Raw genomic sequence first — 16,447 nt, 5'->3', positions numbered from 1 at the left:
TGTAAATCATAGCAATCATTTTGAAGAGCTTCGCATCTACATTAATTGTAACGGGTGATCCAAGTAGAGGTACTTTTTTAAATAGCCTATTTTGATAGATCACGCGTGAGTTGTGTCAAGCTGTCATGTTATTTTTGTTTAATATTGTTTGGCCTTTAATCATGGAAGGACTTACCCTGAACAACGTTTACAAATCATTCAACATTATTACGAAAATGCCTGTTCCGTAAAGAAACTTATGGTAAACATAATCGCATTACTGAGCATACTATTCCACATCACACATTTTGAGACCCAGCATTCATTAATGACCACGTCCAGCACGCAGTCTAGAAAATATAAATATAACCGTAGCTGAGAGTGTACACGAAGACCGTGGAGAGTCGATTCGGCGCCGTTCGCAACAACTCGGACTGACGTATGGAACGACTTGGCACATTTTACGTCGAGATCTTAAATTGAAAGCGTATAAAATACAGCTTGTGCAAGAATTCGATATCACTTCGCTTTATCGGGTCTTGAAAAGTTTCAAAAAGATCTGACGTCTTCGAGCCAAATTTTGTTCAGTAATGAGGCCCATTTTTATGCAATGGGTAACATGTATGTCTTCGAAAATTGGGCTCAACGGATAGACCATCTGAGACGTAGCCGCTGCCAACATTTGAAAGAGATAATCTTCAAAAAATAATTGCCAAAAATGTTCTTTCACATGATAACAAACATACCTCATTAAGTTTGAAGTTTGTGGGTTTTTTCTTTATAAAAGTAGGGAACTTCAAAATGGATCGCCCTTTATTACTTCGCCTTATCTTCTCGACCACTCACTTGTTTTTCGAAGTTCCGCTTAAATGATCTGCATACACTTCGGTGCTTGATCGTGATAGTCACAGAGCCAAATTAGTTTATTATTTATTTTAAATTTTCCTTCTTGTTTTTTGGCTTTAGCTGTTATGATGATGTTGCATAAAATTTTGCATTTATTTACATATTAAACAAAAGTAGACAGTTTACGTTTCAAATCTTTGAATCGTGAATCTTTGCGGTTTGCCTTCGATGACACTTATCATGCACAAAAAGGAATATATTACTATTTATGCCAATTAATGCCTGGTGATGTTTCATAGACATGAATAAATTTTTATTAATGGAGCTTTAATAGCTCGAGAAATAAGAAGTTCCGCGTTTGAAAGTTATGAGCGAAGATTAAGATCATGAATGACATCTGTTGAAGCGTATATACTGTGAGTTCACAATAGCGTTAAGTCATATACATACAATATACAATTATATGTACATACTTTCTGTGGAGCGGAGTACCGAAGACGACCCGAATGGAGCTTTGTCCACTTTATTGAAAATCTTGTATTTGCAGGCCTACTTAATCCAACTCGTGCAAGAATTGAAGCCGAACGACCATCAAGCGCGTCACAAGTCCAGTGATTATAACTAAAAATTTCGTTCAGAACCTCTTTTGGTTGAATGGGTACATTGATATACTGGTATGTTAAGAGGAAAAACGTCATTTTCCAAAAGGTTTCTTTTACCACATACAGGTTTTATTCAAACCACAGGAAAACAACATTCGTGGCGTTAATAGTGAGCTGGAAAAAGTAATGCAAGTTGAACTGAGACAATCTTTTGACTTTATGCCGCTATGCCTGAATTTGGTATCCCCGAAAAATGAATACGGCTGTGTAAATTGACGCTGAGCAATTCCAAAGGCACTGTCAGGATCGGGAAGGACCTCTCCAAGCCGTTCGATATCAAACGAGGTTTCAGACAAGGCGACTCCCTTTCGTGTCACTTCTTCAACCTACTCTAGGAGAAAATAATTCGAGCTGTAGAGCTGATTAGAGAAGGTAAAATTTTCTATAAGATCACTGTTGAGAGTCATAATTTCGAAGTCGTAGATAATTTCGTCCATCTTGGAATCAGAATTAATAGCAATAACAACGTCAGTCTCGAAATACAACGCAAAATATCTCTTGCCAACAGGTGCTACTTCGGACTGGGTAGGGAATTGAGAAGTAAAGTTCTCTCTCGAGGAACAAATATTATATTTCTACAAGTCACTCATCATCCACGTCCTGCTATATGGTGCAGAGGTATGGACGATGAAAACATCTGGTTTTGCAAAAGATTTATGGTCCTTTGCGCGTTGGTCACGTTGAATATATCATTCGATGGAACGATGAGTTGTTCGCGATATACGACGACATTGATATAGTTCTGCGAATTAAGAGACAGCGGCTACGCTGGCTAGGTCATGTCGTCCGTATGGACGGAAGCACTCCACCTCTAAAAGTATTCGACACAGTACCCGCAGGGAGAAGGAGAAAAAGACCTGCACTCCGTTGGAAGAACCTGGCTACACTTGGAATTTTCAATTGGCTCAAACAGTGAAATGGAAGAGCGTCTAGCGCGTCGTTGTGAACTCGGCTATAACCGGATAAGCGGTGTCTACGCCAATAAATAACAAGAAGAAGTCTTCAAACGTGGCAGACGCCACTAACCCATAAAATTTGCCGAATTTTTCTATATTTTATTTTAAATAAATGTTCAATGCTTCTAAAACACACCCTATACTTTTTTATCTTAGTGAAAACCGCGTATGTAAGCACCTCAAAAACCTTAATGACCTAGCAAGTTGCAAGTCATCATTAGCTGTTAACAAATTTCATCTGTGGTGAATCCCATTTTCAATTAAATCAAAGTTGCTTTATTTTTAGGTCGTGCTTTCCAATTGACAACTTGTTTTGTGGTTGAAGCTTAGTTTTTGGTTGTGTTTTTTATGTTTTTTTTTTAATGACAAGGAAAGTGTATATGGCTGAAAGTGCATACGAGTATAATATTTAAATGAGCATTCATGTGTGAATTTCAGCATTGAACTTGCAACGAGTTCGCGTCCATTGAGTGAAACATGCCCCGAATTCCTAATAATCTCACGTAACATGAACCGGCATACCTACATACATACATACATATGTACATACATACGTATATAGATATCGCGAAATTTGCCGGGTAACGATGATTAAGTATGTTTTTGTTTGAGAGAATGTGCGTATGTGTGTGTGTGCATGGGAGAGAGTGCGAACAATTGAATTGTTCCAATAATGGTTTCCGTACAAATAATTCCAAATATTTATATTTGTTCACAGGCGCGCACACACATACACATGCACATAAATGTAAATATGTAATTAAGTATTTTTAGTGTGCATAAATTTGCAAAAAAATATGCAAAAACAATTATCAGCGATTACCTGTCATCAACTATGGGTGAATGAAACCGGAACAGCTGAAATCGCAAATGCAAATGTGTGCGATAATAGATTTTTTTCTTGTTATTGCCTAATCGCAAATGCGCTTTGAAGTGTTTAATAATAATTATTAATACTTATTGCAATTAAATTAGTTTGATATTTTGTTCTCGTTCACTTTGGAATTTGTCCCGCGCCATAATTAATAGTTAAATATTTAAAGAGCGGCAAATTAAAAAAGGATAAACATGAGCGTGGCTGGTGTCCTTGGTGAACGACCGCTGCGGCAGGTAAACAAACTATTATACTTTGTTTCGGTTTTATCTACAATGTCAAGCAGTGTATTTGGTATTCCTTTGTCATGTTTGGAGTTTGTAGGCGACAGTTTTCGACAGAAAATATTTACTGGTTATTGTTGTTATTTATTAGTTTTTCCAATACAACAATATATTTGTAATAATTGTTGAGTGTTGACATATTTTCACAGGTATGCTTTGTTTAAACACGTTTCTTGTCAACAAATATTAAGACAATACCAGATGATAGGGTCTTATTTCAATAGAAACGCTATCAGTTACAACAGTTTGAGCTTTAGAATATGTAAATGATGGGTTGGGTTCAAAAAATATTGAAAACACATTTTTTCGTTGCATCTGCTTTAAAATAGCTGCTTTAAAAAATTTATTTACAAATATTGAATTTTAAAACTTTAAAATTAAAATTAATTAAGTAATTTAAAATAAAAAAAAAAAAATAAAAAATTACTTAAATTAAATTAATATCATATTTTGTTACTATAATATTATAAAACATTAAACCTCAATAAAGAATGCTCTTCATACCCAAAATATCCACCAAAACCATTTTAATAGACTCGCGAGAGATGTCGAGCTCTCTTGCCATCCCTCTAACACTTGCTTCACGATTTTCAAGCACGATATCCCTCACGTTTTTAATATTTTCATCAGTTGAAGATGTCGAAGATCGTTCAGAACGAGGCATGTCTTCAACGATCTCGACCGTCTTTGAAGGCTTTGTACCAGTCGTGGACTTTTGAATCATTGTGAGCATTTCTCAAAATTTGCAATAAGCCCGCACACAAAATTTGGTTAGAAATACAAAACTTGAGACAAATTCTTTTTTCGATATTTTTATCTATTGTAAAACTTGCAACGCACTACTGAGCTGTACCGACTTAAGCAGCTACTGTAAACAGTCTGGTTGAGAGCCTTACCAACTCAGCAAAATAATTTTTTTTTAATATTATTTGCCGGGGAAGTTTTTTACAATTTCACGGTGCTTTTTTGTCACAATGTACAGGCCCCGAAATACGCAATCGTTAAGGAAGAGAAATGTTTTTATGATTTTCGTTAGTTAAAACTCACACGTCGTTGCTTGTTCATGAATTATTGGCCAACACAAAGACTGTAACGATAGAAGAAGGATACTAGCAAAGATCTTCCATGCGATTGAAAACCTCTATATACAAAATGAATTGCAACTATCGATCGAGGGTTTCTTGACGGGGTCTCGGAGGTTGCTCAGATAAAACTTATCACGCTAATGAACTTCATCAGACGGAATGGTTCAGAGAGTCCCGGTGGTAACACAATAGGTCTCTCTACAGCCTAGGTGCGTCGTGAGACAGCCAGTTTACCTACCTACACTTGGGAGGAAATTACGATGTTATCATAAAGTTCTTATATTCTCAATCCTTACAAACTTGCAATTATAACACAAAGATTTTCCGTTATTCATTAGAAAAAAAAGTCGGCAAATTTTATTTTTAGCTCTATCCTCCGCGCGGGTGTCGACTAAGCAATGGGTATCGCAGCTTGTACAACCGTGGTGTCAAAGCTGCCTTCGGACTGGCTGCATTATGACATTGCTTCTAGCGAAGGCTGCTGTATTTCCCCATTCTTCTCCCTACGTTAGACTGCTTCATACGCAACTTCAAAGGGAAATGAATGTGGGAATACAATAGCCATTGATATAGAGATACTTGTCGGGCTTGAAGCGGGCCCGGATATCAATCCAAGCGTCGGTGGGAGTCGAGACGGTTACCAACCGACAAGGACAGCGGTTTTAAAGCTGTGGCCACACTTCCTCTGACAAGGCAGTTCTATAGCGCCGGGTGCCACGGTCCATGAGTAAAAAAAAAAACGTTGCAAGCTATAACGAAGAAAAAGAAAAGAGGAATATACCGCTGAAAAAGGCAGCATTCGACAGAGAGCGAACCGAGAGTAGCCTCGAAAAGAGAAAACGCGTGGACGTAGCGGAGAAGCTGAACGTCAATCATGCGGACGACAAGCCAACAACGTCCAAAGCAACGTCGGCAGTCAGTGAGATTGCAAAACGGCATTTGATTGTGACGCTTATCGATCGCAGTAATCCGCTGGGATAGATATCGCTGGAGCAGTGGAGATGGAGCTATTGAAAACCCTTTTCTCTAGGATGGGCTCGGAACCAAACGCACCAATGCAGTCATTTAATGGTGCAGAATGGTTCAGTTAAATACTGAAATATAAAGATCACCCGTTGCGAACCTGGATAAGGGAACTGGAGGTGGTGGACCATAGCAACATTCTATATGTGCTTAAAGCGAAGTTCATCAAACCTCGCGTGGTCGACCCGGAATATTCGCTGCAGACACTGCAATGTTAGAATCCGGAAATGTCGACCACCGACTGGAGTATATTGAGCACGGCGTGTTTTTAAATGAATGTGGCGGCCAAAGCTACAGCTTTCAGATCTCTAAGCAGGCAGACGACATTCTCTAGGCGAGGTTTCGGAAAATGATATGGGACGTTGGAAGCGTGTTCCTTCGCCTCATAAGACGCCACTCCGCCAACCGCAACAAGAACACGAAGAAACGTGAAATGGAGAAGGATTTCGGCATACTTGGAAGAGATCATGAAATGAGCTTGCAGTTAGTTGTAGCACTCAACTCACAAACGAACGTTATATTAACTTGCTTAGCTTTCTCTTTTTCTTCGTAGCATGAAAAACTATGCATAACAATAACTAATTGACTGAAATCAGTAGATCATTAGTCTATTACTCCATTCAATATATATGACCCTAAAGATATCTATTGGAAAACGGTGGAAGCAAAGTTGTAGACCAATATATATATGTATATGTTCATTGTGCGTGCTTATACTAAAACTATCTGTCTAACATACAGACAACAAATGATATAAATATTAATTAAAATTAAACCAAATTAATTGTTCGGATCGCTTGATCGTTTAATCTCGTGTCGAAACACAAATATGCTTATTCATACGCATATGCACATATGTATGTATGTATGTATTGATGGCTGTAACTAGGTATCTTCGAACGCTTAACGATTTGTTTATACACATAAATCTCTATAATTCGTACCAACATACTAGTTCATACATACAGACTTATGTTTGTTTTCGTGTGCTACCGCTTAGTTGTGTATTTACGTAAATCTTTGTTATGTTTTTTTTTTACCTATTCAATTCATCCAGCGACTTCACATGAGACGATTTTTTCGTGATAACCACGACAATGAAGTTAGTTTCAAATTAATTCCGACTTGGAGCGGATGCGTGCGCGCGACACTCAAGCAACGCTAGTGATGATCAATATATTCGCACCAACAAGGCGGCGGTGATAGTGAGATATACAAACAGGTGGAAAGAATGTCAATAAATAGCTCGCAGAACTAGCGAAGCGTTAACGGAATAGGCGGCGCTATTTTCTATTATTAATGTTATTACAAATATACATACATATCTATACATATATATAAAAGGTGTTTTTTTAGACGTGTGGTTTTCGAAAAGAGAAAAGCGATCTTACAGGACCCCAAAATAAGAAAAAACAGTCCAGCGGTGTTAAATCGTACGAACTTGGATGCCATTCCACGCCTACGTCGCGTTTCCTTCAATTAATTGATTATCTCGTTGGCTGTGTGGCACATAGCACCATCTTGTTGAAACCAAAAGACGTCCACATCAATACCCCCCAATTCAGGCATAAAAAGGACATTAATCATGGCTCTATAGTGTTGCTCAGTGACCGTAATATAATGGCCGGTTTAGTTTTTGAAGAAATACGAATCTATGATTCCCTCTGCCCATGGAGCATACCATACAGTGACTTTTTGTGGACGACTTCAACCAAAAATGAGCTTCGTCGTTGAACAAAAGTTTCTTGGGAAAATCGGGAACTTTGCGGCGCGCTTGATGGTTCGGTTGGCTTCAATTTTTGCGTGCAATGGGGGCTGGACACATTCGCATCTTCTACGATACTCTGCTCGACAGCAGTAATAGCGTTCTCTGTTCGACATCTCCGAGGATCTGCATTATCCACTAGGGAAACCGAACAATGGTTGCTCGAATTAGCGACGCGCTGGACGATGCTCATTGAAAACCACATGTCGAAAAAACACCCGTTATGTGTATGTGCGTATGTATGTTATAATTGGTTTACTGTGACACTTCATCTCGATTTGATCACGTTTTATGGTGAAAAAGCTAAAAAAGAAAACAATTTCTCGTATCGCTCGGGATAGTGGAGATTTTTCTTTTTTTTATAAATACATAAATATGTATGTATTTGTATAAATTAAGAGTTTTCAATTAAATTCTAAATCTATTCATAACATTTGTAGTGTTTGCGAAGTTATTAACAGATTGGCCAACACATTGGCTGACGGTCGCGTAGTGTTCGAATCGTTCAGTATTTGATGGGCCGTCACACGAAACAGTTACGCTTGCGGTAATTCAAAAGTTTTATCGTAAAATGTTGTAAGCGTGTGAGGAAAGCAGAAAAAATACAAAAAAAAAAAATTAACTAAAAAGTGGCGCAGTTTTTAACAATTTAAATATAAATTTAAAATTAAATTTAAATATAAATTTAATATAAGTTAAAAACAACAATTTGAATATAAACCGTTAAACAAATTAGACAAAAAAAATGGTTGAAAAAGTGGCCACAACAATGTTGGCGCGCGTGAAGCAGCTGCAATGGCGCAAAGTATTCCACATGTACTACATCGAACCGATCGTTTTTGTGCTGGTCTTTGCGCATAGTCTATCCGGTAATTAAAATTGGCGCTTGTAATAAAATCAGACGCCAGTAAATATGTTTTTGTCTTTTAATTCATAATTGTAGCCATTCATACGTAACCAAGTTTTGACACACGCAAAGCTTGAACTTTGCCTTTGGGGCTACCAAATCGGGCTGAGAAATTGAAAACAATGACATGCAAATTCTAAGCTAAAATATTATTATTTCTGTTGTTAAAGATAGTGGACCGAATAACGATCTATGTATAACAATATGCAGTAAAGAAGTGACTGGTTTATAAATTTGTCTTTTTTTGTCTCTCTATATCAAATCGGAAGTCCTCAAATATTTATAGCATCGCCGATAAATGCCAGAAAATTCTTCGGTTTTCGAATTACTAGAATATGGATTGCAATTCAGTCACTGTCGTTATCGTTTTGTGACAAAAAAGTACCCGGAAATTGTAACTAAAACGCAAAATATTTAAGTATTCATCAACATTTTTTTTATTTTCTCGCTCTCAAAGTAATCTCCACCAAATGTAATATATTTATGCCAACGATTTTTCTAGTCCTAAGCACTTTTCATGCACTTTTTGGGAAGGCCTTTGTTTTATCTCTTCGATCGACTGAAAACGGATTCCACGGAGCGGCAATTTCAGTTTGGAAAACAAGAAAAAATTACACGGAGCTGAATCTGATGAATACGGTGGTTGATCGGTGGTATTCATTGTCTTTTTGGCTTTAAATTCAGTCATAGTCGTGACTCGATGCGATAGTGCATTATCATCGTTAAAATCCATGAATTGTTCTTCTGCAATTCCGGCCGTTTTCGACAGATGTTCTTACACAAACGCTTCGATACGGCCAAATACAACTTCTTATTGACCTTCTGTCCTTCCGGATGCATCAAGCCACGAATATTGAAAGAAACAATGAGCATCAGCTTGATTTTTGAGCGACTGTAGAGTGTTTTTATTGGTTTCGGCGGATTTTTTCCGTCTATTCCGTTGATTGTTGATTTGTTTGTATGTCAAACTCATATACCCACGTCTCATCGTCATTTATAATGCGCTCCACGAATGTGGAATTCGTACGACCAAGCATGTCTAAAGATACCTGTTTACGGTACACTTTTCGAAGAAAACTCAGCTTTATCCGAAAGAGTCGATCAATAACGCGTTTCATACAAAAATATCCACCGAAATCATTTGAACAAACTCGCAGGAAATATCGAACTCTCTTACCAACTCTTTAACACTTGCCTGACGATTTCCAAGCACCCATATCGTTATTTTTTTGTATTATTTTCATTTCATCAGTTGAAGAGGTTGAAGGTCGTCCAGAACGAGGCATGTCTTCCAACGTGTGCTTTTTTGTCACAATATACATACCAATACCTCGTACTCAACTCTACTAACATCAAAATCTTCGAAGTGACAAAATAATGTGATGTATACAAGAAATAATAAATGCCCTTCACATGTTATCTTGATTCTAATCCTTCAGAATATTTGGCAGCTACATGTAGTGCCTCGATATGTACAATAAGTTCGACAAATGGATAGACCCCCGTTCGTCATGTATATATGTATATACTTCGTAGGGTATTCCATTTTTTGCTAAAACGTTTCTGATTCTAAACTTATGATTCGAAGGATCTCAGTTGATAAATCTTCTGCCCTTTCGTTCTTTTAAATCGAATTGTTATTTAAACATGTCGGTGCTTCAAAAAAAGTTGATTTAGTGTTGCCAAAATTCGATTATTGACCAGATCAAAAAAACTCCTAGGTCATTGTATGGAGAACTACTACATTCAAAACAAGCAGACAAATAAAAAAAACTTATGGTATCCCATAGAAAAAACTTGACAGCAGGAAATATTAGCAATTGTACTTTCCTCCTCTTCATTAGTATTCGATTTCGTCCATCAAACAGCCCAAACTATGTAATAGTCGCTGTTGATGGTTTTTCGTTTTAAAGGTAGTCAATAATAAATCACCATAGAAAAAAATATTTTTAATTTTAAATTCAGAATAAAAAAAAATGTTGTAAATGTTTTCGCTCTTGCGTACTTCATTCAAATTAAAAATTTTCAATTTTAAATCCCAAATTTTTATTTTTTAATACCAAAATTTTTCAAGTAAAAAAATCGCAACCCTAGTCATAACCATTCTTAGTTGTATGATAAGAAAATTCGAAATTCAAGAGAGCTGGATTTATATTCTCCCAAAGACCATCAACTCGGCAGGATCCCTCAAATTTACTTGGTTTTTTGTCTCTACAAACACAAGTACTACTACTTTTTGACTGTTCTTTTAAGGGGTTACATGGGTTTCCTCTGGTAAAAAACAGCCTTTTTTAAAAAATTTTTTCTCATATAAAAAATTGAATATTTTATTAGAATTTTTTATTGTTTTATTAACAAAGAAATCGTGAAATTTTTGGAAAAAAATATTTTGAACTCGGCCATTGCTGCGCCATTTCCGGTGACCTCTCGGTTAAAAATGCGCCCGCGTTGGCAGGATAACTCCTTACAGGATCATCTAAAGTGAAAGATACGAGTTTTAGTTGAAACCTTAACTTAGAACTTGGACGAAGGAAAAACAAACTGAAAATTGGTCTTTCGGCAGACAATTTTACAAAAAACTGAAAATTTTAGTGAAAATTTCGCGACATTTTTCTTTCTGCAGGCAGTTATAATCGAAAAAAATCCGTCGTCCAAGTGTTTAAGAATTGTCTCTCGCAGACCTGTGTAAAATTTTATAAAGATCGGTTGAGTAGTCCTCGAGAAATCTTGCCAACCGACTTCAAAAATACAGTTCTTAAGGCTGTATCTCCGTAACGATTACTCGGATCAAGTTTAAAATTCCAGACAATATTCTAGAGGTATTGTAGAATTTAATAAGAAATAAAAAAAACGATTTTTTGAAGCCCCTTAACTTCGATAACATAACGCTGCGATTTAGTGTATTATCTCTACGAAACTCAGTGGTCTTGACTGTTTTATATACCATATAGGGCTCGTTTATTCCAGATTCTTGTGCATGACTTGCTTTTCTTCGACAGACGAATGATTTTGCCAATTTTATGTCACTTCCGAATGGCTAATGCATTCATGCAGTAATCTAGCAATGAAAAAAAATTAAAGTCCACAATTCATTACAAACAATGCACGTGGCTTTAACCGCTCATTTGATGGCTCATTATATTTATCTAGACTGGATGATCTAAGTGTTTTTTAATAAGATTCGTTTCAATCGAAAATTAATTGCTTTACATTTTATCATGTTATTTTCTCCACTGCAGGCACCATACTACGAAATCAAATCATATATCAGGCCTGTACAACAGTATTCAATTACAATGAAAGCATTTGCGAAGAATTGGGCACAAAAAACGCCAGCGAACAAGCAACGGTAATTTTCACATAAACATATGTAAATATAAATCGGACTACATACTCGTACATGCAATGAAATAAACACTGTAGTAAAAATATTGTTTTAAAAAAATTTGCACACCTTTTACATATGATGAATTGCAGTTACTATATTAAGTAACCGTTAACTGAGTGCTATCAAAATCAGTTAAAATTAAATATACAAGTATCTTTTGCAAATTTTTCCTACAGGGCAATTTGCGTGCCTTGCGCAATCACGCAATAATTTTAATAATATTTACTTATCACCAAATGCAATTGCATATGTTTTCTCATTCATATTTGTTATGCTACCTGATTTTGGTATTTAATAGAAAATTGAAACCGAAGTGCAGCCGTACGTGGCAAATCTGTTTATGATACGCACACTATTGGAGAGCATTGTGCCGGCGTTGTGTGGCGTTTTCATTGGCTCGTGGTCGGATCATTATGGCCGCAAGCCTCTGCTGGTCATCTCAATGATAGGTACGCCAATATATATTTTATAAAACTGTCTATAATTTTTAATACATATGTACATAAATAAATAATTTTCTAAATGTGTATATTTTGGAAATCCATAGGCTTCTCCTTCACCTACATTATCGCGGCGGTGATTTGTCAAATAGCCGTCTATCAGCCAGTGAATCCTTGGTACTACGTGCTGGCTGTGGTGCCACACTCCGTTTTAGGTGGAAATTGTGTGTTTTCTGTGGCAGCTTTCTGCTTTATATCCGATGTTACCGACACAAAGACGAGACCCTATAGGTATGTATGGAAATATATGTATGCATGGTAGGTTAAGTTAGGTTCGATGGCTCATCTAGAGATTGTATTTGAACTACATATGCAGTCCTTCTGTATCAGCTCTCATAAGTCGGCATAGCGTCTAGTGGTCAATGTAAATTTCATTACGCGCATAATTCTATTTCCACCAGCACGTTGAGATATCAGAAAGAGTGAGCTCTCAAGTGCTTAAGCCTTAATCTCGCAAAGTCAGTACAATCAAGAAGGAAGTGGGGGCACTAAATCTAGCGCTACCATAATGGCAGCAAACTCGGCTTGGAAAACGCTACAACAGTCAGGGGGTCCGAAGCTAAAGTTGAGAAAGAGTTTCTGACAAAATACCACTATACCAACATTCTTTCCAAGCTTTGAAACATCCATACAGAAGTTAACTGCCCATTTACAGCAACGGCTTCTGCTCAGAACACATGATCTAAAAGATCTTGTATGAAGTCAAATCATGCGAATGTTCAAACACAGTTTCTCCAAGTCCAGACCAGATTATTTGAGCCTGAGAGCAACTTTCGTGGCCATAAAGCTTCCGGGTATATCTATGTATAATATATGTCATGGTTGGTGTGAACCTTGGTGCACCTCATATGTTGAAGTACATATGTCGATTGTTGAACGCTGTCCAGCTTCCTTGTGAGTGAAGTCTCTTTTAGGACCATTCACCACACGAAGGCCCCATTAGAGCCAGTGCAAGGCAGTCAATCCTTGCCCTCTCCTTGGTTTCATAAAAGCTCTCTAACTCGCTCGAGTCCTAAATACTTCACCGTATTGGAAATAGTAACTGAACTTAGTCTTCTATTTCGGGCGACAAATATTAATGGAAGATTCAGTTCCTCAGCAATGCTTGCTTAAGAATTTTTAAATTATATAACTTTCTAATCTTACACGCACATTTCATTCCATTACCATATTTCAGAATGATTTTCATGGAAGCATTCTTTTTCATCGGCTTAATGGGCGGCTCTTTGCTCTCAAGTTTCGTTTACGCTGCCACTGGTGCCACCACCACATTCATCATATCCGGTTTACTCATGTGCGGCGCAACTGTTTTCATCGTCGTCAGCGTGCCAGAAAGTCTGCATTATTGTCCCAAACAAGAAACTAGCGAAACAATCAAATGTACAACAACTACTTTAAATGGTTGTTGTGATAAAGTGATCACACAAAAAAGTATTAAAGAAAAACAAATAGAAAGTACAAATCTCGATAGTCTGGACATGTTAAAGTATGTGCCAGCAAAACGTATTAGTGAGCTCACTATAAATGCCGAAGGCAAAGTTGTTGAAGTCACCGCCGATGAGAAGCAAAAGGATACCAAGGCCACAGGAAAGGAAAGCAAAACGGATCTGAGCGCTTGCGAAAAGGCTTCTAAGGACACGAATGTGAAGAATTTCACAATGAAAACTGCAAGTGCTGAAGCAGAATCCACGGAGGAGAAGCCGGGACTTTTCAGTTACGTGCATATCAAGGACATGTTGGTGACGTGCTTCAAGACGCGGCCATACTACGATCGCAGCATTATTTGGCTTGTAACCGGCACAATGTTTCTCTCGATATTCGTAATCGGTGAGTTGCTTGCAAAATTAAATCTATCTAACAGTACTACAGCTGTAAATAACTGTATGCATAACGAACATAGTAATCATTGTGGAATGTACAGTTGTTTTGACGAAGAAATTTAATTATTTTTACATTCACAGATGGCGCCATGACGGTTTTCTACTTATTCGTGCGTGAGAAATTCCACTGGACCGTGCGTGATTTCACATTCTACGAGACGGTTAGTCATATGGTGCCCATGTTTGGTGCCCTGGTTGGTTTCTTGATATTACGTAAGGTGAGACGTCTCAGCTATGACTAATCTACTTTAAAATTAATTCAAATTGTTTATATAACGGGTTGTGATCGGAAACAGTTTCTTAGTTATATAGCAATCTTTCAGTTGCCTTCTTTTTAAAAGATTCTAGTTCTGATAAAATTGGTCATTGTAGTTTTTTGTTGATTGTCTATGGCTTAAACTGGTTGTGAAACACATTGTCTTTGCTGAACTAGCTACTTTTGTCTCCCATCTAAGGTTGTCCAACTATGAGCAGGCTTCATTGAAACATCAACCTTCTGTAATAAGAAATGACCAAGCCCACGTTATCACAATTTTATATATAGTCACTTTCTGGGTCTAGTGATGGGACGGTAGTATCGTTCTCCAACATTTATGGTTCAGGTTCCTCAAATTCGCGAGATATTTCATCGAAATTTTTTTAATTGTGAATCTGCAGAAAGCCTTCAAATCCAACGCAGAATCACTCTTGTCAACAGTTGCTACTTTCGACTGAGTAGGCAATTGATAAATAAAGTCCTCTCTCGATGAACAAAGACCAAACTCTACAAGTCCCTCTTCACTCTTCTTCATTGGCGTAGAAAACGTTTACTTGGTTATAGCCGAGTTAGGAGGATGGTGTCATGGGTAGAAGTTCACACAAGTGAGCTTCGTTTTCTGAACGCCATTCACTTGGGAGTGGCCAGAAACGATTCGACCTTAGGAGTGTTCGAGAGAAAGTTTTTTTTTGGAAGATTTGAGGTCCTTTGCGCATTGGCAACTGCGAGTACCGCAATCGATGGAACGATGAGCGGTACGAGATATACGATGACATTGATATAGTTCAGCGAATCAAGAGATCGGCTGCGCTGGCTAGGTCAGGTTTTCTGGATAGAAGAGAACACTCCAGCTTTAAAGGTTGTCGACCGACGGTGAAAGCATAGGAAGAGGAAGGAAGATCTCTATTCCGTTGGAGAGATCAAGTGGAGAAGGACCTGACTGCACATTGTATCTCGAATTGGCGCCTAATAGCAAGGAAGAATGACAGGCATTTCCCTTCCCCCACAAATCGCTATTATCAACACTAAATATGTCAGTCGTCAATTGTAACCATGAGGCAACCTGTTCTTTGCCTGAATTAGCTATCTTTCGAAGGGATTATTGAGATCACAGAGCTAGGCCGGTTTTCAATTCAGGTTCGTTGGGGCTACAGAGACGAAACTTTTTTCGGAACTAAGGAAACTAGTTAATAATTCCTAAATATTGTAATATGTAACCAAAGATAAGTTTATTAGTGGCTAGATCACTACTGAAGACTTAAATTAACATTTTTTAGACCTTTTTATTATAATACTTTCCTCTCTTTTCACAGGTTTTCAGCATGTCCGTGGTCACTTTGGCACTGCTTGCATTCCTCAGCGATATTGTCAGCAGCATTGTGCGGGGTGTGGCTTCAGAGCCTTGGCATTTGTACTTAGCGGTTGCTTTGAGCGCCTTCAGATCGGTTGGTGGACCAATGTGCCGCACCATTGTGTCGAATATAGTGCCCCCTACTGATTTGGGTAAAAAAAAATATAATTTGAAAAAATTACATATATCTAAAACATGTTCTTCTTCTTTTCACTAGGCAAAATATTTTCTATAAAAAATGTTTTGCAATCCATTGCGCCCTTTTTGGCAGCACCGCTCTACACAGTTATCTATAAAGAGTCTTTGAAAATGTACCCGGGTCTGTTTAATATTGTCAGCGCTGCTTTATACGCAATCGCCTTCATATTTCTGATGTAAGTAAAGCATTAATCATACTCACTTTAGATAAATTTTTAAAATTATTATTTTTTTTTCAGTGTTGTCTTGCGATTCAAATATTCCCACAAAGAGCATTATGCGTCTATATTGAAATGATATAGCCAAGGAATGCTACTAACTAGTTCTATCAGCTGTTATTATGCAAACTTATGTGATATTTGTTAGAATTAAGTAAATTGAATTGTTCGAATATAAATAAATATTTTTTAATTATTAGTTAAATTAAATATTTTATTTCAAATAATTATACCCTGAACAGTATATATTAAGTATGCCCCGAAGTTTGCAATAC

General features: G+C 37.3%; 1 protein-coding gene across 7 annotated transcripts in view; it reads left to right on the top strand.

Annotated features, from left to right (window-relative positions):
• Positions 1 to 6,779: 6,779 nt before the first annotated feature.
• Positions 6,780 to 16,447, top strand: part of LOC105227325 (uncharacterized) — a 77,650-nt gene continuing 67,982 nt past the window's right edge. For 2 of the 7 annotated variants that reach the window (XM_049453541.1, XM_049453538.1), the window contains exons 1-6: positions 6,783 to 6,931; positions 7,915 to 8,343; positions 11,621 to 11,730; positions 12,068 to 12,218; positions 12,317 to 12,500; positions 13,447 to 14,096. In XM_049453541.1, coding sequence (XP_049309498.1) covers positions 8,220 to 8,343; positions 11,621 to 11,730; positions 12,068 to 12,218; positions 12,317 to 12,500; positions 13,447 to 14,096 — 1,219 coding nt within the window. In that variant the 5' untranslated portion in view covers positions 6,783 to 6,931; positions 7,915 to 8,219. Of the gene's footprint in view, positions 6,932 to 7,914; positions 8,344 to 11,620; positions 11,731 to 12,067; positions 12,219 to 12,316; positions 12,501 to 13,446; positions 14,097 to 14,230; positions 14,368 to 15,718; positions 15,909 to 15,973; positions 16,131 to 16,193; positions 16,358 to 16,447 lie in introns of those variants that run through there. The other 5 variants (XM_049453535.1, XM_049453540.1, XM_049453539.1 and 2 more) reach the window with 5 other exon arrangements.

Source organism: Bactrocera dorsalis, chromosome 3 (assembly GCF_023373825.1).
Source record: "Bactrocera dorsalis isolate Fly_Bdor chromosome 3, ASM2337382v1, whole genome shotgun sequence".
Taxonomy (NCBI): Eukaryota; Metazoa; Arthropoda; class Insecta; order Diptera; family Tephritidae; genus Bactrocera; species Bactrocera dorsalis.
Note: the sequence above shows the minus strand (reverse complement) of the source record. Positions and strands in the feature narration are given on the sequence as shown.